This window comes from Cyclopterus lumpus, chromosome 4 (assembly GCF_009769545.1).
Source record: "Cyclopterus lumpus isolate fCycLum1 chromosome 4, fCycLum1.pri, whole genome shotgun sequence".
Taxonomy (NCBI): Eukaryota; Metazoa; Chordata; class Actinopteri; order Perciformes; family Cyclopteridae; genus Cyclopterus; species Cyclopterus lumpus.
This window is the reverse complement of record NC_046969.1, coordinates 21,291,102-21,315,983: the sequence shown is the minus strand read 5'-3', so window position 1 is coordinate 21,315,983 and position 24,882 is coordinate 21,291,102. Positions and strand designations below refer to the sequence as shown.

The following is a 24,882-nucleotide window of genomic DNA, read 5'->3' as shown; positions in this document are numbered from 1 at the left end:
ACTGTTTATTTGAAAGGCTTTAGAGATCCTGAATATGTGTGTGCACATGCTACTTTGAGTGCCTGTGTTTTTTTGTGTGTGTGTGTGTGTGTGTCCGCCTATGAGAATAACCAGTGTATATAAATCTGCTGTAAAAAAATAAACATGGAGATTTAGTGCAAAAGCTGCGTTCTCCCCTTCCGAAACAATAGGCCTCAGTTGTCCGTGGGCCCGTTTAAGTCGTAACAAAACCCAGCAGACGTCCCACTGAAACTGTGGTGAAATCAGATCCATTTGTCAAACATCAGCATTTGGCCTTCTATTTATCACAATGACTGTATAAGCACAATAAATCTGTATTGTTGAGGACGGGTGGGTTATTAAAATAACTTTGTTCAAACCGAGGTAATTTGAGATGTCAATAAAAGAGACTCATGATTGGGCAATGTTGTCTCCCCCAAAAAAGGAAAGCAAACAGTATGTGACCATTAAGTGTTTGTCTCTTTCGTTTGTTATTTTATTTGACCGCAATGAAAGATATTAACACTACATGAGCTAGAATAAAAAAATGGGTTAAGTTTATTACAACACATGTTTGCAATGGGGCTGCACGGTGGTGTAGTGGCTAGCACTGTCGACTCACAGCAAGATTCGGCAAGCGGGTTCGGATCCCTGTCTGGGCAGTCCTGAGTGGAGTTTGCACGTTCTCCCCGTGTCAGCGTGGGTTCCCTCCGGGTTCTCCGGCTTCCTCCCACCGTCCAAACTGAGGTTGTCCTCATTCACAGTGACAAGTGACAAGTGACAAGTCAAAAGCAGACAAGACACAATATAAAGATATGAGCGATCATAGCCATCACCAAAAATGAATCTGGAGGGAGAGTGACGGAGTCTTGGGGTTTAAGACATGCTCACAACAACAACGCTAACACGCCGATGCAATGCAAGTACAATGTGTGCCATATCCACCGTCTCAGTTGGGCGTGTTTGTTAACGTGCTAGCATTTGCTAATTTGCACTAAAAAATAAAGTACAGCTGAGGCTAAAGGAAATCTCATGGGTTTAGCAGGTATTTAGAAATAATATTGGGCCAATATAATTAATACCTAATGGTAGCGCAAGAGGAAATGACAGGGGGCGATCAAAGTAAGTACTGTACAACTCGTCATGAGGGGAACACGAACATCTGTACCAACTTTCATTGCAATCCGTCGAATAGTTGGCCAGATATTTCACTGAAAGCTACATGTGTGAACCTCATTGCAGCACTAGTGGACCAAAGGCATTCATCCACAGGGCAGCATAAACATATCCGAGTGTTACGGTAATCCGGCCAACGGTTTGCATGCTGCTAGCACAACCAAAAATAGGTGAACAAAAGCCGACTCAGCATAAAGCTACAGAGTCAGTGAAAAAGGGGGTTGACTTGATTTGCAAGCGGTCTCAGAAATATAAGCGCCTCTTTCCACAGCAGCCAGACATTATGCTGTCTTGCTTTGTTAGCCTCGCTCATCACCCGTGCCAGCGGGGCCGCGCTGTCGGTACACAACTCACAGTACTCCTTTTATACCTCTTCAGCCAGCACCCAATATTTACAAGGGATCCCAAAATCTGTGAGAGAATTCGATTGAAGACAGATGGCAGGAAATTCCTCAGAAATGACAGTGGCTAGAACTTCCACCACAGAACATGAGAGCATCTCCGTGTAGCAGAAGCATCACCGTCTGACAGATACTCTCTCTTCTTCTCGCCCAGCACCGCCCCCTGCAATCGATTACAGTTATACAACTTCTGTAAAACAAGTGATCAATTTGCAGCAATTACTGTATATTTAGAAAAAGGTTTAGAAAAAGAGCGGTGGGGGAGAAATAAATGAATAGTTAGGGAAAATGCATTTTCCTCTGGAGGAAAATGCCCTTGATGGTCGGTGGTCCAACTGAGAGGTTAAATTTAAGTGATGGTAATTAGATCACATTCGAATGGAGCAACATTTGAGAATGATTATTTTGTTACCTACTCACAGTGCACATAACCTTCTGTTATTCTCAGAGGGGATGCTAGTTGTTTAAAACAAGGGCCAAACCAGATGTTTTTGGAACCAAAAGAGGAATCCAATTTCACTTCCTACTTCTTTGTTACTTTTGTTGTTTTAGCGCAGGAAGAATAATGGAATGTTACTTTGAGAAAAAGGATATGTTCAAAGCATGCATAGTAATTGCTCTGGCTTTTGAAGTTTCTGTTTCAATTTGAAGCCAGTGCCTCTCCACAGTGTCCACAATGAATATTAGCCAGTCAAGATGATTAGGGGTTAACTCACCCCCAAAATGGAGCTCTTTTAGGAAAGTGTTTTTTTTTTTTTTCAAAAGCACATAAATTTGCTTTGACAGCGGAGGCACCGAGGGTCAGCTTTTATTCTTATTTGATTATTGGTGTTGTTTCATGTCACCGGTTTATAAAACACTATTACTTTCAGCACAGAAAATAAGCCATTCACAAAAAGCACTAAATCCCTCTGCGTTTCCTCAAAACAAATGTTATCTTACAACACAGGACACATCGCACGAGAGAAAGTACACGATAACAATGTCCAAACTTCGTGAGCGAATGCAACTGGGCTACAGTCATTATCCCAGGATTCACTGTAGTTTGGCTATGAAGTGACTTGAAGTGATTGATCTTGATTTGGATGATTTTCTTCAAACAAGTTATCCTAAAACGAGGACGATCACTCGACTGGTTTTAAGAATAGAGACAATATTTAATTGAAACCCCTTCTGACACACACACACACATGGTTAATATTCTGTAACCGATTCAAACCAACAGTGAGGAACTGTGCAAAAAGACCTGCTATTGCACAGCAGTCAACATCCACCACCAAAGGGCATTAACTTGGCTGAAAAATGACCTCCTCCTCCCCTCAGAGGGCACCACAGTATTGGGGTTTTCATAAATATACAGAACAAATAAGAGAGGGCCCCAGGTTTTCCACTGAGCAAACCTGTGTTGAGTTTCAAACCACACATACCGAAGGAAGTCAGCAATTCAATTCTTTTATTGTGTGGGGAGTCCTCATTCACCAAAGGCTTTGGCACAGGGCCCCCCCCCCCCCCTCACAACCACACACTCACAAACACAGATCACACATAGCGACAGGAACAGGTAATCGGAGATGGACAGTCCTGCCGACATTATATATAACTTCACATCAATCAGAGCTCCATATTGCTGCTGTGAGGAGTTCATAGTCGACCTCTCATCTCGACCACCTCAGGAAGAGCCCACTGTTGGCCACCGCTTGAGCAGCGATGGCATGACTCTTCCTGAGCCCCCGTGGTTGCAGGGATTAAGGCCCAGTGGGGCCCGTAAAAACCCCAAAATGGTACCAAATGACACCTAAGGAAACACATTCAATCTTGTGCGGTGGGAGGTCAATACACAGCTATTTACACAGACAGCAGCGCTGTGTGCTGGAACGGACAGGGCCACCATCAAAGAGCTTTATGAGCAAATATATTCTCACTGCGTAAGCATTTTAGATCTTCAGGCATTAAAGGCCTCCTGTGTTTTCCCTTCTCTTGTTTAATGGCTGTAATAAGACTCCTTTTATTATGATTTGTGCGCTCGCTGTGTCCCTTCGCCACGTGAGTCAGCCGATGGTTACACATGAGTTTTGTCTCAGTCGTAAAATAAAACCTGATTACAGTCAGAACGTGTCACTCTATTTGCCTGTGGGTCAGCCCCAGCATCTCCAGTGACATCACAATAACTAAAAAGAGTAAATAAACTGGGCTTAGTATCATTGAATTTGGTGCTTTAACAATAAATCACTGTTTTACATGCAGGACAAAGACATACAAATATACATCTTCTATCATCTGAGCTCACATCGAGAATAAATTATCTGTATTACCGTACTACAGATCTGACATAATTGTTGCTTTGTACACACAAAGTTAGTTTAAAAAATGTTTTGTATGCAATATGTGGGTGACGTACATTTTAGAAAACTAACCAAACTACATTAGAAGTCTCCAGAATCAAACTCTTGGCCCGAGAGTGTAAGTCCTGAATAAAGAGGGAACCTCAAAGTGCTCTGGCCTGTACCATCTGTCAAGCCTTTCACATAACCTGGCATTCATTGTGAAGCTCTTTTACAAACCATAAAAAGATATATATATTAATTTCAGCCCTGACCTGTTTTCCAATATAGTCTCCAAACCCATAAATGGGGTTGCTTTTCATATATTTTTATTTGAAGAACTTTGAAATGCAAATGTTTGTTTCCTCGCACGTGAAAATTGAGAGAAGAAGCCATCTTAAAAGAGAAATTTGCTGTGAAATGTTTTTACATCATCCCTAACGTAAACATGCAAGCTCTCAGCGCTAAGTCTTTGTGTGCTGTTAAATGAGTGTACCTTGGCAAGCAGCAGTGTACATACAGTGATGCTTTGCGTCTCTCGCTGGACTCCTTCATGACTCGGAGCTCTTGACGCCTGTAGAAGACTGGCATCTTTACTGTGGCCTAGATCGGCCATATTTTTTTCGTGTCAAATGACAGGGCTGGCCCTGTTAAAGTGGCCACTGTGGTAAACTGTGCATTTACATTTACAGCTAAAGCTATCAAGGGCACGGCTAACAAGTGATGTTGACTTTTGTTGAATCGTGGTTTTAGAGGCTACATATTAAATATTTATCCGACTGCAGCCTTTTCTAGCCCTTAAATGAAAAAGTGCAACCTGGCTAAGCTTCATCTTTCATTGAACCTTTTTTAAAAAAAATCATCCTATTCAGTTAAAAGTTACTGTTGAACTGCTATTTATTTAATAGTTGGAATAAAAAGCTGCATTCTTTAGAACAATAACGACTGTGTTCGAACTGTGTTCTTGTTGAAGATTGATTGTTCCCAGGGTATCAAATCCTTCTAAAATAAATTGTACTATACTGACATATATGTGCAATCAGATATGAGTACCAAGACAATCAAAGCACCACAGATACCAATGACTCAAAATAAACATAAAAGTATGCATCGATGTCATTTTAAATACTTAAAACGCACTTGGAACATTCAGATGTTTCTCCCAAGGCGACAGGTTACAGCACAAGTGGGGACGCTTAACTCAGCATGTCAGACGTGGCTCCATGTACAAAGTCCGACTGTGCCCGAGCCTGGCAAGAGGCCTGGACTGCTTGTGTGTGTTTTTTTTAAGCCCAGAGTGGTCTGAAAATGTGACCGTGCCCACATAAACAGTAACAGTGTACGAGAAGACGAGTCATGTCCAATAAATGTTGGCGGTGATGTCGTGATCAAGTAGAGTGAGAGTAAAAAAAAAACACGGGGCGTTCATGGAGGGGGGGGGGGGGGGGGGGGGGTCATCAATGAAATTTGAAACTTGACCAAAAAAGGCCACGTTTCATAATCGTCTCGCGAAAATATTTGATGCGCTTTCAACCGTGAAGTCAGTTGGCAGTGAAGACACAACGTTCATCAAAATGATTAATTTCAAGCCAAGGTCTCGGCTGTTTGGTTTATGGGTTGTCAGTGAGAATTGTTGTTTGCGTATTTTTGGTGATTTATTTTCACATTAAATGTAAAGCACGGTTTAGAAACACGTCCATTTTATTGTAACACAGTAGGCCTGTGTGTTCCTCTACAGGACACACTGTCAAACTCCATGGAGCGCCGCGCAATGCACCGGGCTGTGTAATGCTATGGAACAAGCAGCAGGTATTTGTTAGTTAATCAGCGTTTGACTTAAGCTAGAGGCCGAGGTTGTGTTCAGGAGCAGCCGGGCTGTTTTGACTAAGCCATCTCAGCAAGGGCCCGGTCATGGAGACTCCAAGCATTTGTTAAAGATTAGCGGCCTAGTCCTGATGTACTGAGCTCGGGTCAGGCAGAGTGCACGGCTCGGACACAAGGCCAGTTTCACCCCTATCTCTCCCATCTGCAGCGCTCACACAGCACATCTACTCGTCCCGGTACATGAGACACACTGAATAATGTGATTAAGAGGGTTTTGGAGTTCGCTGAGGGGAGACTGTACAGAAGTTGTTCCTTCAGGAAGCAGCATTACCCCCTCCATTTGACAGAAAGTCACAAAGGTCACGACACGGAGGAATTTACAGCATATACAAAGTAATAAGCATATCAAGATTGCCCTTCTTACCCTATACTAAAGTGTCTTATTCCGCGTACCATCTGTGTGCACTTGTGTCCCATCTGTGTGTGGGGTTTTGATTGGTTTCTGTTGCATGGGAGAGTGTGCCATCAGATGTGAACGCTTCCAGAGTATCTATGCTGAATAAAGTAATAACAATAGCCCACATCATTAGCCAAAAAAAATACTAAATGAAAAACAACTGTGTGGGAACAATAAAATAATTTGTCACGGGAGAAGGGTGCAAATAAATTCTAAAAGCATTTTCCAATTGGCTGTGGCTCCCATATGCCGGGCCAAGTGCTCAGCACCTGGCTGTCACGGCTCTGATGCTGCCGAAGTCGTCGTTGCTTTCAAACACATGCCAATTAGATCCCTGTCGATACGAGCCCGATTAGCCTTTTTGTTGCTATGAGTCATCATGTGCTGTGAGCTGACTATTTTAGGGCAAAAGTTAGATAAACAGAAAGGAGAGAGAACTCTTGCGTTCCTCTCATTTCCATCTGTCCACTACATCTGTGACTCAGCTTCAAGTGAGGACATACTTGGCAGAAAGCCAGTTTACTCATCCCAAATATTCTTGTCAAGAACTCCTGGTGATTTATGAAAGATATTTTCTGCTACGGGAATGTTTATTGGTTACTGAAGCTGTGTCAACCCATGGGTCTCGTCTGCGCGGATCCAAGAATCTTAGCATATCGGTGTGAAAGTAGAGTGAAGCTAACTCCTGATGGGTTTTGGCTCCCTTGTAAAAAAGGCGGAACACAGAGCTGTGGGAAACGGCTGTAAATGTCCAGCCAGCTCGGACGGCTACGCACTGGTTCCAATTGGGCTCAAATCTTTCAACTCCCATTTTGAACGTAACGGGCCCCGTCACCACCATCTTTATTGAATATGACAGAAATCAAGGTTTTGAAAGGTCCGACAGGTGGCGATCCAAAGCAGACATTTCATAGATTAATAAAAACAGACATCTACACGTATCCACCCACAAATGCACAAATACCTAAACCGCATACAGTATGTGCAAAATGCTCTGGTGATAATAAGGATGTCTTCAACTGTCCCCAAAGCATTATATGACCATAATATCTCTGTGGGGATTTATTCAGTCGTTGAAAAGCAGTAAAAATCTATTTTAGACACCCAAGAACATAGGCCCACCTTATCTAAGCTCTCTTCAAAGTAAAAAAAACTCTATCGACAAAAACATTAAAGATGAGTTTTCACCTTAAGTTCCCCATAAAAATAATATGAATTAATGTTAAATATAGCATACACTTAAACTCATATATTTTTTGGGTGGGCCTTACTTGGAGGGGGTTAACATGTGTTTTGCTGCTGCCCCCGTCCTCCGCAGTAAATGATTCTTTCCGTGCCCGTACTCCTGTTTGTGACCCCAAACAGGGGGCGTGCTGACCTCCGTCTACTGTAGGTATAACACACTGACTCTGGATAAGTATGTTATACAACCCCACTTCACCCAAGCTATCCCTTTCACCTCTTCACTAGACTTTTCTAATTATCTGGGGGGAAAAACATGTGTGTATCTTAATTTAACTTTAAAAAAAAAAAGGTTTTCATGTTCAGAGTTCATGAACATGTCCACTTTGACCCAAACATCAGTAAACACACGCACACACACGCACACAAACGCACACACACGCACACACACACACACACTATCCAAATGTGCTCACTAATAAAAGTGCCAACAACGAGCCCCATAACCGATCCTAGGTATCCAACATGATGTTTGTGTTAAGCACTGTATTATAGAAGCCGACTTCTGGGTCTTGGGGGGAATGTTAAGCATGTTAATGAAGAGTGCATACTGAGGCTATTACACAGTGTAACATGGATCCATTTAACACAATTACTGCTTAGCCCATGAACCATTATGAAGAAAAAGGGGTCCTACATGTAATCCTGGCCACAGTAAATCAAAAAAAAAAGAACAGAGCTGATGGTCTTTAGAAAAAACAGCTTAAAGCAAAATGTTTCCTAATTTAGGATTACAGGAAAACTCCGCCCGCATAATGAAAACGGCACAGCTTTATTTTGTATGTAATGTCATGTGGAATAACATAACGATGCTGCAGGAGCCCAGGAGATAACAGATGGCTCTATTGCTTCCAGTGGAAACTTCTGGACAGTGTAACCGACAGTTTTCAGTCCCAGAGGCTGAAATCAAGCATCGACTTCAGTGCAGCAACTCCAAGTAAAATGTCATCTTAGATTACTTCTACACCCTGTTTGGCAACTGGTCTGTCAAAGATGATTACACAAAGAACAAACATGTGACAAACAACAAGTAGACAGTCCTTGGACGAGCTGAGAAAATGGACAGGGAATATAAATGATCAATTCTCACTCTCCTTTACAAATGTTGTCAAAAACGCCCTTCGGGCACTAAGCATCTGTCTGTGGTTGTAGTTGGACAACTACCAGGTGTTCGGGTGTGTGGAGCATGTAGCGGAGCATTTTTGGAGAAAAAAAACAAACATTTTAACACTTTCAACAAACCTTTTGTAAGATAATAAAAGTGAAAAGTAGTATTGCCTTGTTGGCTATTTCAGTACTACACGGGGAGTTCTCATACATAAAATATTCCCACGCGACGAAGAAAAAAAGAAAGAAAAAAGCTCCACCGCATCACAACATGGGAAATTGCCTCTTCTTATCACGTACTTTATCTCCTTGCTCTGATATTAGACCGCTGAAAAACAGCTTTGCCTTTCAAATATAATTGTCTGTTGAAAGTCTGTAAAAATAACCCAGAGCACTACAGATCACAGTGCTGGCATAGAGCCTCTAAACTTTATTAACATCCAGAGTCGGCCTGGCGTAACTCCCAGCACCCTGCAACTTGGTCTTACAAGCCTTAACCTGAACAGGGCATCGGCCTCACTTTTCCCCAAAAACCGTGCAGCATCGTGCTGTCCAGATTTTCAACAAAAGAGAAAAGAATGATTTTGACACCAGTCCACCTGTGCTACAGTGCTGCCTGTGTGCTGACATTGCATGAACAGGATGATATCACTTTTGGCACCGGAGGAAGTCTCAGAGTTCCCGAACTTCAAGGAATACATAAGCTATAATACATTTTGACTCAAAGATTCACTTGCTAGGGCTTTAAAATAAATCACTGAAAGAATAATTCAATAGATGTTGACTCTGGACGATGAAACCTGGCCCTCTATCTGGAGACAATAAGGCGTACGGATCTATATCTGCCAAGACATAAGGCGCATATGAATATCCGAACCCAAAATCAAGTGCAAGTCGTCACGCTCAGGTTTTGTGATTGATGTCGACCCACATCGCTCACCGACAAGCAAGAGTACTCTTTCTCAAAGCAACCTTTATTCCGTCGTTCCTTTGTGCACTTATTAGTCCTGGTAAGCAAGTTAATACAGTGCAGGGGCTGGATTGCATTGCACATCCAGAATGCTGGGCTTCTATTAACAAGCACTAATAAAGTATATAAACTGCACTATTAGACTTTATAATGTCTTTCATAGTCCTCTGGGGCGGCGCCAGCCAATGGTGCAGTGAGCTGCCTGGGCACTGCCCCATGGCAGCTTCCTGGCCGAGACGGAGAGAGAGAACAAGAGAGAGAATAAAACTCTTTTTGGCCGCTTTCTCCTTCGCTCTAATGAAGGCATTAAAACAGCCTCGGCTCGCATCATGTTTGCCCATTTGCTTTTTTTTCGACCACTCGGTTGAAGCCAATGTCTGATTGGTCGGCTGATTAATGACCAGCCCTGTTAAAAGAGAAAACAACAACAACAAAAAACAACAACAAGTTGACCATTCAAGCATTCGAAAAAAAACGTTGCTGTAGCAGTTTTAAAACGCTGATTCACACCGAGCAACTATTACGTGTTGTAAATGTTAGATGCATCCTGATCACATTTAAATTGAGATAACCTGCTGACAAAGCAGGAGGAAAACCTCTGTTGGAAAAGAGTAAATGGGAGCCTCCTCCTGATTGATTCAGATGTTCAAAACTGCCCTTTCACACCCAAACAAATCTATGTTCTCGCAGCTTGTTCAGGGAGGTTAGTGAGCCCCTGATCCTAATGTCTCTCTCTCTCTCTCCCTCTCCCCCTCTCCCTCTCCCTCTCTCTCTCTCTCTCCCTCTCGCTCCCTCTCTCTCTCTCTCCAGCTGACAGCTGCGAGGGCCTGGACAGCTCTGGCAGAGGCAGCGCAGCGGCGGACGGCCGTATTAACTGCCGCAGTCGGAGCGGAGCGGATTTTTCTTTGATGAAACACAGCAGCGCCGAGCCAAGAACAGCAAGTGGCACAGCCGAGATGTAAATCAAAAACCCACCCGTGTGCTCAGTCATACACATAAGAGGTCTGCGAAGGGAGCTGCTGCCGTCTGAAAATACATGAGTAATACGGACTCTATAGACATGTGGTCGACTGTGGCTGTGTCTGTCCAGGCAACACGAATCACAGCTAAGTATCTTTATCTTGACTAAAAATAGTTAAACGGTCAACTCTGGTATAGTTCACAAAGACCTGGCAGCGTATTCTTAAATGTGTAGTGTGTGTAGTGTGTGAGCACTTGGTTTAGACTAAAAATAATTTTTTTATGATGACATATCTGAGCCAACTTTCTTCTTGATTAAGCTGAGGCCCGGAGCACATTTCTTCTGGTATTCCAGTGATAATTAAGACACTTTACTCAAACCAGATCATATGTCTGCCGTGTGACTGGTTGGATTCATTAGCAGAATGAAAGTCAGCATTCCTTTGGTTACGGTGAGATGCAATAGTCATGCCACACTGGTCACAAAAGAATGAGAACATCTGAGCTGAGCTACACCGACTATAGGGAAGGAAAAGAGCGTAGTCGAGGTGGCAGTGCTAACATTTTAATCAAAAGGTTTGCGTCCGTCTGCTTGTGGGTTCACACGTGCACGTGTTCATTTTGTAACTTCAGCGGACCAATCAGAAGCCACTCAACAGCCACAACCTACCATAAATCTCCTCCCCTCTCTCTCTCTTTGAATCTAGCCTGAGTCAAGTTGATGCAACACTCGTCTGTTCCTCTCACACTTATCTCCCGTTTCTAAACACGTCATGCGCGCACTCCCGGGCCGAGTTTGACTGAGGTGATTCACCCCAGCAGATGCCAGACATGGGGTGTTCTCTCAATCTCCCTCTCCAGTGGCTGTGACTCAGGAAGCGCTCTCATTCCATTACCCAGCATTCCCTCCTCAGCGTCTCAGCCAGACAAGAGGTTTACGGGAATACCGCTGCAGAATCATCATCGGGCCTCTGCTTTATGAATCAATGGAACATGCTGCAAACATTACACCCTGCAACACCCTTCCCAGGCAGCACCCTCACTCATTTGCCCATAACTCACTGCTGAGCTCAAAGGAGACACAAAAGACGTGGGCTGAGGCGCTCCTCTTTAGTTTAAGGGAATGTACCGACTAGTGAGAAGGTTACCATCACTGTACTCCTTTGATATCCTCCATCAGGCTCACATCACTGTATAGTTCCACGTGATTGAGAGGCAGAAATGCAGAGAGAGAGAGAGAGAGAGAGAGAGAGAGAGAGAGAGAGAGAGAGAGAGAGGAATGTCTGGTTGTTTTTTTAAGTCAGTTCCTGTTGACAAAGTCTGTGAGAAATATTACTGGGTTCAAACTGACAAGACAGGCGAAGAAATGCACAGTATAACCTCTTTACGATCTGGAAACTAAAAAAATCTCGGTTAACCTCGGCCGCGAAACTAAGTGAACCACATGTTCAATAAAAGGCCAAATCTCTTTTAGCGGCAGTGACAGTAACATGTTTCCTCTGAGGATGGATCAGTCTTTCACAACATCTGAGAGGAAGAGCTGCAGTAACCTTCGCCTCGCCGCTACAACCTTCTGGCATATTGACCAACAGAGATGTTGCTCTAAAGGAAATGTAGTAGGAGAAAAGAAAATGTATGCCTCATGTGAGCCTATGCCTTCTCCCACATGGCGGGGTCAGACAAATTAGCTTGCTTAACAGTTTCCTCTTTAAAATGTATCCAGCAAAGACGTTGGAGGCAAAAGATTCTTCGGTTTTCCCCCTGGTCTTCAAATTCTGGACTTGAAAATATAATTTTACAGAGAGATTGCCAAACCACCATAACAAATGACTTATTCAATAGTGAACATCATCATAATGCTCTTATTTGGTCCACAGAACCATCATCTTCCAGAGGGATTTATTCAAGATCATACCAGTTTCACACGGTGGCCCCAATTTAAATTGTGCGTCAAAATCCACACTAAATATTTGCACTGCATCATCTGCTGAATCACCCCCCCCCCCCTCATGATCCATCATTCCATTAGGCATACATTTTCTGGACCACTTAAACTCTTGAATCATTGACACAGACTACCGTCATGCCCCTGATTCAGCAACATGGTAGAACAGAGTCACAAATCACGACTGGCTCACGAGTCAAAACCAAAAGAAAATACTGAGAATCACTCCAAGATGAATAAATAATATGATCCATGCGCACATCAAAGCCAAGCTTAAGGAAATTATGAGTCTGAAGTCCAAAGTAACTTTTGAAATTCAAACCCCCTTGAAACTGCTGAAGCAAACATTATCCCAGAATTATAGCTGTATAAACATTTTATGTGACACAAATCTGAAGATTTACTAGGATCTCCACGACCTAAAGAATGCACTGGAACACAGCTCCCTTGTGGGTTTGGCTGCGAGTGCCATATCAATGATGAATAATAGGTGTATATTTTGGAACATTTGCATTATCAATTACTATTCCATATTAACAGAAATGTGTGAAGAGAACATTTCAAAGTAACAATGAAATCCATCACACGGGGAGAGACAGACAGAGGCCATTATTGCCAACTGCCCACTCCTCTTTCCATAAAGAAGACTAATAAATAAACTCCATAGTTTGATAAAAAATTGTGTGACTTCCCCAAAAGCACTTAACGTGTTCCTCTGTGTGCACACACGACCAGAACTATTCACAAGCTACTGGTAACGTGTCATTAGGCGTTCGACACAGCCGAAGCTCAGCGCGGGCCTGTAATTGGTCGGTTGTTTCTCATAACAGTCAGATTATCGCCGCGCAGTCTGACGTCTACAAACGCTGGATGGGGAAAACACAGGAAACAAGGTCATTTTGAGGAAATTCAACATTGGTGCCAATGCCACTTCACCACAAAGAAAGAAAGAAAAAAAGTAAAATATGTCACGCTGATGCGCGTTGGCAAACGACGACAAGAAATAGCCGTCAAAGTGTAAAAAGCTCTGACAATGATTAAATCAAAAATATGCATTACTCATCTCTTTACAGTCTGAATCAACAGACGGGCTTCTTCATTAATCCGAGAGCGGGAGTCTGGGTCTCCAGAACTCTCATCTAACTAAAAACATTTTCATCAAATAAGCTCTCACACACACACACACACACACACACACACACACACACACACACACACACACACTCGGCAGCTCGGGCTCAGCCAGGAGAAACTTTAGTACGGTATCGAATGATGCTAGAGTACACACACCATTCAAACCTGATATTCTTTTTCAAGAGGGGTCAAGTGTTTTTCTTTGCAAGCTAAATATTTTCTTTGCTGGTGGGCCCTAATATTTATAGCACAGTGGACTTGCAGTGTATGGATGATCCGCCACTGTTCCACTCACGAAGGGCACTACACATGGTTTCCAAACATTCGCACCTGGTGTGACATGTAGGCCACAACTTGATATCAGGAAAAGTAATTAATAAATGTCCCTGGTTTAGCTGGGGGGGAGAGGGGGGGGGGGGGGACTTCTTAAAAGGCAACGGCACAGCGAAGGCGAGGTTGAAGCAAAGGGTTTTGACTACATTTGTAGTTTTTTTTTTTCTTTTTCTTTTTCATTCAGGATACCTGGCACGTAAAATAAATCAAATCCAAGCCTGCATAAAGTCTACTGTCACCACGGCACTTCAGCTCTGCAACTCAGGCCTTCATTAACACACACGCTGTCTGTCAATCTTTCTCACTCACTTATACCGTTATAAAATACACATGAATGCACACAAACTGCCTTTATAAAAATAAAAAAAATGTACGGGCCGCGTTTATTTGCAATCTTGGGAGTAATTACGAAATCAACAGAGTGTCTCGGTAGACTGCAGCTTCACTCCCTGAAACGTCAGCAGTACATCCTATCAGTTTTACCATGGAGTAACAGTTCACGTTTTGCAATCAAAGGGTGCACAGTTATAAAGGTCAGAAGTCTCCCATCTGAGGTACGTTCTTCCCGCAGTTTCTCCATCAGGATGAATATTACAGTCTGTGTTTGTTCAAAGATTCCTTTCAGGATGAATCTAAAGCAATGGTTGAGAAAGCAGTTTAAACTCCAGTTCTGACCCCGAATGGGAGCGTGTAATACGATCGGCCTGAAATGAGGCATGATACAAAAGACTGATGAGTACTTAGATCACTTTCATACTCCGTGCTCAGCGTAAGAGACTATAAAACAGAACAAAATGCCGACAGTACAGTGCATATTAATGTAAGATAGACATAGCACCATCAGGAGTACACGATTAAATGAACACAACTTTGAATTACTCTTGTCATGACAGCAAAATATGATGTTAAAAAAGTTTTACTGCCAAATCATGAGTGTGGAAAATGTGTTGATGTGGAGTTGAATGAGTATGTGCTGAAAGAAGTGCACGTTGGGGTTTTGTTGCACTCCAAAAAAGGGAGGCTGAAAACTATTTTAATTCATAAACCCACTCGATATTGAAACTATTTTTTTTAAAAACCACTCAACTGCCTCACAGAGTCAGAACCAAACAAACGGATATGTGTCTCCTTCAACGTTAATCTGCTCGACATAATCCACAAACGCACAACACATCTTGCGTTCCCAAAGTTTACGGGAAGCGAGTTCAAAAGCGTCGCAAAGACAATGAGACGATTCATTCTGGTCGGGGATGCTGGAGATGGAGGGCTGAGGGCGCAACTGTGCTCCAAGAGAACTCATAAATGCTGAGACACATTCGGCAGACATATGGTTTGTGTTTAGCGAGAAGAAACAATAATCAAATCCGTTGATCCTCTTCTTGCTTGCAAGGATGATTGCTAATATAAAAGTCTGTTCCGTCTAATCATAATTTAGGATGGGGCTGTAATTACCTCCGCCCTCCCACAACAACACTCTGTCTAAACAGGATGGAGCGGGGCTTCCACGGAGTCTCGAAGCCCACTTTCCGCTCCGAATGCTATATCTGTATGACAGCGCTCATTTCATCTGTGTAATTGTTTTAAAAAAAAAAGTTTTTGCTTTCACTGGTGGTCAAAGTTTATCCTATTTATTCTAGAAGGCACAACATCAAACAGAATTATCAGCCATTTGAGCGTGAAAAGTTGATCATCTTTAAAGATTAACGTTGTTCTAAATTTGAGACAAAAACTTATATATTGTATTTTTTTTTTTTTTTTTTTTTTTAAGTTTTAAATGTTCCATTATACATAACTGAATGAGGCAACATCCTCATCCTCCTGTACACTAAACGTTGCCAAATTGCACACTTGCTTGGCAGTTCTTCTACACACTGTAGGCTGCATCACTTCACATGGACGTTTGTGTGCAACAGAGACTTTGACTCTGTTATTTATGAATTGGCAACGGATCTAAGTGTGCTCTGGGTTTAATTAACAGACCTAATTCACCACTGCAAACGGGGCTCTCAACACAAATACAAAGTGCAGCTGCCTCAAATGATAATTTCGAGGAGCCACATTATTTTGGATGATGGCTTTCATCTCAAATAATCTACTAATTAGTCTAATTGGCCTGTCTGATACTGCTGCTGGACTTCTTAGCAATAACCATTACTACATTACACGTTACTCCAATTCATCCATCATGTTCAGGAAGCACTCTTAACAACTTTATAACTTCCAAACACCTCGACGGCATCACTTTCAGACCCGCGGGGCTCGCTCTCACATGTTACACCCGAGGCGGGCCTACCTTGGACGGGTGGGAAAGAGAGGCACGACCGCGCAGCCTTGGCCGCCAGGTGCGCTTTTTCCTCGGACGCGGTGCTGAGTGTCTTCGGGCTGGCGCAGTTCATGTGCGCCGGGGTGTCATGGGAGCTCCGGCAAATCTGCGACCCGAAACCACCGCTCCCGGCCCGCCGCGGACAGACGTCCGCCTTGCTGCCGTACACGGAGAGCGACAAGCCGGTGAAGTCGGTGAAAGTCGGGGACTGACAGTGGCTGACCATCCCGAACAGCGCTGAGGGGTTCTGCATTGGTGACTCGGCTTTCCCATGCAGTGCGCGGCCGCTGCTCACATTACCTGCGCACGCGGAAGAAAAACCAAAACAAATTAATTATCAAAACTAAATAATCTTATCAAATCACAGCAAACTGCACATTGGAGGACACGCTTTGGGAACACCTACCTTATTCAATTACCCAGTGAGGAACAGAAAGGGTCTCTTTGCGCACGTCGGCATGTTTATCGAACTGAAGGGGAGAGCATCTGCAAGCCTGATCGATAGCATCCTCTCAGTGAAGATCAGTCATCAGCATCCCACGCGTCTCTCTCCCTCCCTCCCTCTCTCTCTCTCTCTCCCTCCCTCTCTCTCTCTGATTGGCACTCGACTGCTTCGCTGCTCTGCAGGGCTCAGGAGCACCAATGAAGACCGTGTCCGTGTTTTCTGTGGGAGGACAATGTAGATCAAGACAGCCACTTCGGAGTTATGAAGGCTTGGATGTGCAGCTACTGCATGCGATGCTGTAATGTTTGACATAAAGCATTTACAGCTCGATGTACAACATGCAGAACAAGTCATTTAACAACGGTTTTCAAACATGTATGATGGAGACCAAATACAACAGTGGCTTTATATGAAATATATCTCAATGCACAATATAACACTCATTGCGGGACCTTTTAAACTTGTATAAGCTATAGAGATGCTTAGGCATATACATGCATATTCCTTTTTAAAGTGACTAAAACCAGGAAACTGTAATCTGAATTGTCATACAGCAGATGATTTTGTTCAATGACTTGATATATTTCCAAATATTCCTCCTCAAAAACGTGAATACAAATGTGAAAATCTTCACATATTGCACATATTGTGTTCAGCATTTGTTTCAGCTGTCAACGTTATTTCAACTGCATGATTTTTGAGTTATTATTTGATCATTATTATTTATTATTACGTCTGACTACAAAACAAAACAAAACTAGAGTGTTGGATTTAAAATGGGACTTGCTTAAAAATAAAGAAGTATCTGCCAAGTCTTACCAATGTTCATGGTTAAGCGTTAAAGTGTTATTTCCTGTATTGAAAGAGCTGGTGTTTCTCTACTGGAGCAATGTGACAAATGATGTTCTGCAGCGCCACCTGGTGGCCTTTCTGTGGAACTCGGGTTGATGCCGTGAGAAACCACATAGACAGTTATTATTGTGCAACTATAAGGCAGGCGAAACAAAGTGAACGTTTAAAACTGCTCTGTAAGAGGCGTGTACCGCCAGTACAATGTAAACGTGTGGGCTGTAAAAGAAGGGAATTACTGGATCCGATGGTGCCTTTGCATGCTGTTGAAAATGTGGATCCACATGGATGAACGTGGACGACCAGAGAGATTTGGCCATCAGCAGGATGAAGAGAGAAGAAGAACATATTGATGGTTTTTAGCAGTGGAAATTTTCCAGCTCTACTGTTTTCACTTTGAGTCCATGTGTGTATGTCATCATGGCAAAATGTTGCCCTGAAGACCACTACAGTAGAGGGGAAAACTGCCACAGTAGCAGTTTTGAATGCTTTACCAGGTGTTTATATATGTCTGTCTGTGGACAGATTGTGTCACCGCGATAGCATTGCAACCGAACCGTGCTGGATGCAGTCACAAAACTTCCCAGATGTTGTTTCAGAACAAAAACCAAGGCAGAGTTCAAAGATGGACGTGGTCCAACAAAGGGGGGGGGGGGGGGACGGGGGACGAATAGTTCATTCTTTTTAATAGTCTTCATTCTGCTGTAAAATACTTCTGACCAAAATGCCCAAATCTAAACTGGTCAATTTGAACTGGGGACTCGTATGAACTCTGACATCAACTACAGCTTTGGTTCTTTTTATAACTTTGGTTGACGGTGAACTGATATGTAAAGACAGATCAAGGTAAACAAAGGCCTGCATGTAATACAATAAGTAGGCTACCGTTAAATAGGCATTGTATTTGTTTGGAGGTATAAACATGATGACTGCCACAAAGCGGCCTGTAGCAAGTAAAGTCTTTTCCATCAACAGCACACATGCACACACACACACACCTGGATTGAAAAAACATGGGACAATTTAAGTAATATGGCCAGATTGATGGCCCTGAGCAACTATGATTCTTGGCCCACTACGGCTCCTCCGAGTCTGCGCAATAGAGCGCACACACACCAGTTATCTGCTGACAAAGAAAGGAAGTGTTTAAAGTGAAGGAGACAGGGGTATAAAGTGAAGGAGACAGGGGTTTAAAGTGAATCACTTAGTACAGCTGTTTGCTCTTATAGTTGTGTGTGTTTGCCAAATTCACTCGTTTGCTTTATTTTGGAACATGCGTGATGTTATGTGTGAACCAAATGAGTTTCATGGTCTATAGATGACCTGAGGGTCACCGGCTTTTATTTTCCGGAAGAAAAAAAAATGTCAGCAAGCAAGACACATCCATCTTTGACCATGGTGAAGACCCTAAATCAGAAACATGTTTGGACATTTCTCCATTAAAATGTCCATAATTATTCACAGCAGCTGAATACATGTTTCATTAGAAAGCACAGAGAGGTTAACTTGATTAGCTAATTAGAAAGCTTGACCCGAGGTTACCTGGCTGGCCAGACATATTTCAGATGGTTGTAGATCATTGAAATTAAAAAACACACTTACATTCAGCATGGGTCGAGAAACGAGGACCGAAGTACGATGTCACGTGGCTCAGCGTCACCTCGCCTCATCTTAATTATGTAGCTCAACGGTGGTTAAGGGAACACGTTAGCTAGCGCCATTTATTTGGGGCCAACTACCCCGCGCGCGACTGTTGAGTGACTCCCTCACACTCAATTTAGCTTAAAGTCTAGTATCCAAGCACTAAATTCGTGGTACATTTGTTTTGTGGTATCAATTGTGTTTGCTTATAAATATATATATAGCCTATAACCTCGAATTATTACAACAGGTAACGCTAATCTAGCTGGTGTTTTAGCTCATAAGTAGGCCGGTGTTACGGTTTAATTAACAAGCGACCCTGAAAGTCTCCAGTTAATAGGGTCGCTTGTTAAACCGTAACACACCGGGCGGCTCCTCCCTCAATCAAGAAAGACATGAGATTCCCCCCAAAAAATGACCGATTAACCGTTACTTGTGTTTTGAAGTGACGCTAAGTTAAGTCTGTTATTTAGAAATATATAGGATTTAAATGTTAATTTCGCGGACGGCAATTCGAGTATTTAACAAACTAAGTGACGTTCATAGACTGGTAAAGCTAAACATTATGGGAGTTCATGAAAATATGACTTTTTGTGTTTGTGTCGTAAACAATAGCTACCGCCTCCGTTCAAATGCAACGTTTGCCATGGGACTTTCACGGTTAACTCTCCTCTTTTCATGAAGCGTCCCAACGGGAGGTGTTTGAAGTATCATCGTTTCCATGACTATATTCCCGTGAGACGGAAAACGTCAGTTTCAATTTACTTCAGCGCTGCAAAGTATTTGCTCCTTGCGATTTAGAAAGATACGAGCTTTTAAAGAGGCCCCTGAAGGCAGCTGTTGTCAAACGTGAAGCTGGTGGGCGGTAACCGACGTGTTTTAACTATCGGATGTCAGTCGAACAAGAGACAGTCTGGAGACGGCAGTCCGCTACAAAGGAGCAAGTATGTCTTTGCACAGACTGATGGTGTATTTGTCGACTGCATGCTTGTTTTGCGTCATGGTAGGAGTCAATGTCGCGCTCTTTGTCATGCGTTTTATCTCACCGAGTTTCACCAAGAAGATAATCCTCAAAATGGGTGAAAAGACCACGATGACCCAGAATCCCAAATTCAAGTATGAAGATTGGGGTTTGACGTTTGCCAGCACTAATTTCTTGAAAACCGCCGGCCAACACATGTGGAAGTCTCTCGGACAAGATGCCTTCGTGGGGCTCGAAGCTCCGGACACACCTGTGGTGAACATGGATGGGACGAAAACGAGCATCTGCAAGTACTTGAAAGGTAAGTGCGCGTGTGTGTGTGTGTGTGTGTGTGTGTGTGTCTGTTCCTGACTTGAAAGCTGTGTTCTCATTACTGCAGACAACAGGCCGCTGGTGTTGAGTTTTGGAAGCTGCACCTGACCCCCGTTCATCTTCAAACTTGAGGAGTTCAAGCAACTCGTCAAGGACTTCAGGGATGTAGCGGACTTTGTTGTGGTCTACACAGCCGAGGCGCATTCAACAGGTGAGTGAAAGTCGGAGAAAACCTTGCAACCGAAATCTGGAAGATTTCCTGAGCACTTTCCTGAAGGACTTGAAAGTGAACATTTGAACAGTTTTGAAGATGCAATTGGGCCTTGAACGTTCTTGATTTTTCTTGAAAGTCCAGAATATTCTGTTTTATTAATGGTCCACAGAGTTTAACATCTAGATCATCCCTGCAATGGAGGACATTTAAATGCAGCAATTTAAGATTTGAAGTTTTTAAATGATCACTTGAATACAATTTTGAGTTCATACTATAAAAGCATCATTCGTCATTTTACCCAAATAGTCTAATGTTGAGTCATGTGCATAAAAAGTTGTGCAGCACCGCAACCACAGTCTGGGATGCATTACCCTTAATGCCGCTGCTTTAACTCTTGATGCTCTAATGTACTTTTGCAACATCCATAAAACGGCATTTATTATGTGTTCCATAACTTTGATGTCCCGTGACGTTCAGCCTCCGGTTTGCAGTAAAATCACATTCTTTATTCCCGTGCCAGATGGTTGGGCCTTCACCAACAACTTTGACATCAACCAGCACCAGAACCTGGAGGACAGGCTGTCCGCAGCGCAGATCTTGGTTCAGCAGGAGCCCCTGTGTCCGGTTGTCGTGGACGACATGAGCGACGTGTCCGCCATAAAGTATGGCGCCCTGCCCGAGAGGCTTTACGTGCTGCAGGCCGGGAAAGTTGTCTACAAGGTGAGATCTGGCGCACCGCTGACACTTTAGGCAATTTCCCGCGATCGTGATTGAAGAGTTTACAGAGTTGGGTTTTTTTTCCCTGTCACGTGCCACTCGCTGCTCCCTTTTTGATGCGATGAAACACGTGATTAAACGCCAGCGCTGCGGGTGCACGGCCCCCGATGCAACCTGCACTCTGTGCACTCACGCTATCGCGTGAGAAGGAACAGTAAAGAATTCAGCCAAAACTCAAGTTCTTGGCGCGGAGCCAGGCTGGTGTTGGCCATGCCAGAAATGTCGAGTTAGACGTATTTAAAAAGGCACATGCGTGTCTCTGTCTTCTGTGGGCATGTTCTTTCTGGCTCTATAAACGTTGTATCTACATCATGACATTTTGTCATTAACATTCCTGTGTCTGTCTCTGTGTCTGTGTTCTCCAGGGGGGCGTGGGGCCTTGGGGTTACGATCCGATGGAGGTGCGTTCGTTCCTGGAGAAGATGAAATAAGGTTGTTCGAGTATTTGCCACCCGAACAGACTTTTTGTAGGGGGGGTCTCTGTTCAGCAGGGGAAGGGGGTGTCAACGTCATAATCAACATATAGTCTCATATAGCACAATACCATACAGTTGTTTTGTTTAAAACAAGACTCAAATCAATTAACTGCTGTAGTTTTATAGCTGTAGGAATATTATTCAAACTTGCACTAATATTGCTTTTAGGCTGTGCGGTTCTGGAGGGGGGAAAACATACTCCTACTGTCAATCTCTGAGCTTGAACTCTCCTCTGTGTTTCTTAGTGACGGCTGCAGAATAAACCGTTGGCCTCTGTCGCCAGATGAAGTGAAACACGGAGAGACAGTCGGGTGAAGGCATTGCAAAAATGTACAGAAGTTGTTTTAAAAAAAAAATTATTCTAAATTTTAAAAGACTTTCTGATTTTTAAGTCAATGAAAGCGCCTGTTTTCCACTTCTCTTGCAGGTTCAGTCCTTAAGTTTCTCATTAGCGTTGTAAACCGTTTTTATTTACTACCGTTTTATCGTCAATAAATGCTCCACGGTAATTTCACAGGAGGATGTTTTTTTATATGATGATTACAGTGCAAACCTCTGGTAACTGTAATCTGATGGATTACTTGAAAAACAGCCATCTCTGGATTTTATAGATGGGAGCATTTATATGATGAGACATGTAATGTTTGCATTTTATAGTGCAATAAAGAACAATCTGGAAGAAGACTCTTGCATCAACTTCTCTATCAATCCGCACGCAGCACACGACTCGAGCTGTGTTGCGGTCCACGTGTTCATTCTGTTTGTTTGAAACGTTTCCGCCTCCCGTCCTCCACCGCCAACACGGCTGGAAGGGGAATGAAATGGCTAAAGTTAAATCGTTATTATGATGAAAAGCGCGCACACAGCCATTGTTTGAAACCTCTATCATCGCCTCTCTGAGCCCATGACTCGTCCACTAAAATAGGCCGCAAAGCTCCAGAAGCGTTTTATTTTTACATGGCGTTTCTGTGGGGGGAAAAATGCCCGAGGGCTTAAACGTTGACGCACATGGCAGCGTGACACCACGTGACGAGCTCGCTGTTTGCTGTCTTGTCTGGAAGTGATAAATGGTAAATGTCCTGCACTGTATGTGGGTCATGCCAAGTTCGACGAGTGCACGCACAGACGCAAGAGTTGTGATGTGTGGCATTCAGGCTCTGATGTCAGTTAATACCTAACTGTCTAGTCTTTGCTTTATTTTTCGACTGTTACATAACACGAAGCAAACATGAGCGCATTGGCTTCCAAGGTCTAGATTTTATTGATGTGTTTTAGTGGTGAAAGAGCTACTATTTTGAGAATAGAAAATACTGATTATTTCTCTCAAGGAAGTAACGAGTAAACTCCCAACAGTATAATTAGAACCAGTTTAATTGGCTTTCCTCTCGTCTTTGTTATAGCTTTCGCCTCCACACTAATATTAAAAATAATAACCTGCTCCTGTACAGAATTGTGGGTATACACACACCAGAGCTGCTTCAGTGGTGACTTTGGCCTCGAGAACTAATGCCTAGATGTATAAATCATAAAAGTGACGGGATCATATTTCGGGTTACAAAGCTACTACCAGAGTATGTTCATGAACAACGCTGTTTTTTTTCTTGTCGCCACAGCTCATAACTGTTGGAGAACCGGTTTGGCTCCTGCCCAGCCAGGCCACATCCTGTGGAGAGCAGACGGCTCCAGCTCAGTTTCCCTTTTGTTAGACAGGAACCACAACGCCGTCAGACGCTCTCAACCGTGGACTGTCGTTAGAGTTCATGTGTGGATCTTTAAGTCAAACCAAAGCCAGCGCGTACCGGGCATTCAGTTGCTTTTAGGGAGAGGACATATTTAGTTTAATAAACCCAGAGGTTCCCATAAAGCCGAGGTGTCCTCTGAACCCCCACCAGAGGGCAATGTGAAGCCGTTTGATTTTGACTCCAACAACAGAAGAGCAGCAGACACAAAATACAAAGTTGTTTTGCTTTTTGGCTCCCAGACATTGGAGAGACCCAGCTGGCTGAATTTGTATCAATTTAAAAAAATTAAACGGGCCCACAAAGAAGTAGTATCAATTAAAAGTATAAGCGTCCTTTAATGTAATAACCTCAATTGGTTTAAGCTGAAACTTGAGTCCGTAAATGTACTGTTTGTACTATCTTTACTGCTGATTTGCGAATTGAGAAATTATGTTGACCAATCGACGGCTGCATCATCGAAGAAGAAAAGTGAAGAAGCTTTTCAAAGTACAGTACTTTTTAAAAAAAATAAAGGGGTTTACAGATGATTCCAAATCTTAATAACAACCCAAACCACAGATAAAAGGCAGCAAAAGAGAATAATTTCCAAGGAACGTACACATGTTCACCACAATAGATCATGGAGTTTCTTTAACGTAGGGAACACACGTATATTGTGACTATAACTCTAAAGTCAAGGTTCAGCTACGTAGGCGTTTCGACCTTTCAGCTGTCTTCTCCAGCAGGTGGAGATGAATAGATCTCCACTAAACACAACACAGACGGCTCCTAAATTAATCTCCATAAAGATCCACTGAGTGAGAGTGAGACACAACCTGGCAACCCACTCAGCCAGGGCTAGGTGTTTGTGGGTTGTTGGGGGACTCAACACTCACACTTGGGCCTAAGGACACACCAGGTGTCCATTTTATAAAAAGGTAAGAATTATAGACCTTTGTAGTTATAATCAGCTTGTATTTGGAGATATACATTCTTATTAATCTCACCCTAAAAAATAAAAATAATAAAACTTTCCTCACCGAGAGACGCCAGGTGCATCAGAATCAGGTTTGAGTATGTTTTAAGTCCGGTTTGATTCAGAAAATAATGACAGGAAGTTAAAAGGCCACCTTACATAAAGGAAGAAACCTCCGCATGGCTCCGTCCTGAACCTTGAAGGAGCCCGACTCCACTCTCACCCCTTGGATGCCACGCATGCACCCAAAACACTATACTAGTTTTAAAAAAAAGTAAACCTATGCACTCTTTCAC

General features: G+C 43.1%; 2 protein-coding genes across 3 annotated transcripts in view; one reads left to right on the top strand and one right to left on the bottom strand.

Annotated features, from left to right (window-relative positions):
- LOC117729413 (zinc finger protein GLIS1) overlaps positions 1–17,467 on the bottom strand; it is a 63,833-nt gene extending 46,366 nt beyond the window's left edge. The window contains exons 1-3 of the mRNA XM_034530423.1: positions 17,458–17,467; positions 16,798–16,857; positions 16,164–16,493 (exon numbers count right to left, since the gene is read on the bottom strand). Coding sequence (XP_034386314.1) covers positions 16,164–16,493; positions 16,798–16,857; positions 17,458–17,467 — 400 coding nt within the window. The remainder of the gene's footprint in view (positions 1–16,163; positions 16,494–16,797; positions 16,858–17,457) is intronic.
- A 2,558-nt stretch (positions 17,468–20,025) lies between these two features.
- Positions 20,026–22,573, top strand: dio1 (iodothyronine deiodinase 1). Of its 2 annotated transcripts, XM_034531664.1 has the most exons (5): positions 20,026–20,411; positions 20,490–20,633; positions 21,157–21,356; positions 21,779–21,845; positions 22,135–22,573. In XM_034531664.1, the coding sequence occupies exons 1-4, from the start codon at positions 20,075–20,077 to the stop codon at positions 21,842–21,844; spliced, it is 747 nt and encodes a 248-aa protein (XP_034387555.1). In that variant the 5' UTR covers positions 20,026–20,074; the 3' UTR covers position 21,845; positions 22,135–22,573. The 2 variants fall into 2 exon arrangements, with proteins under 2 accessions (XP_034387555.1, XP_034387554.1); XM_034531663.1 differs by having other exon boundaries at positions 21,779–22,573.
- Positions 22,574–24,882: the final 2,309 nt, after the last annotated feature.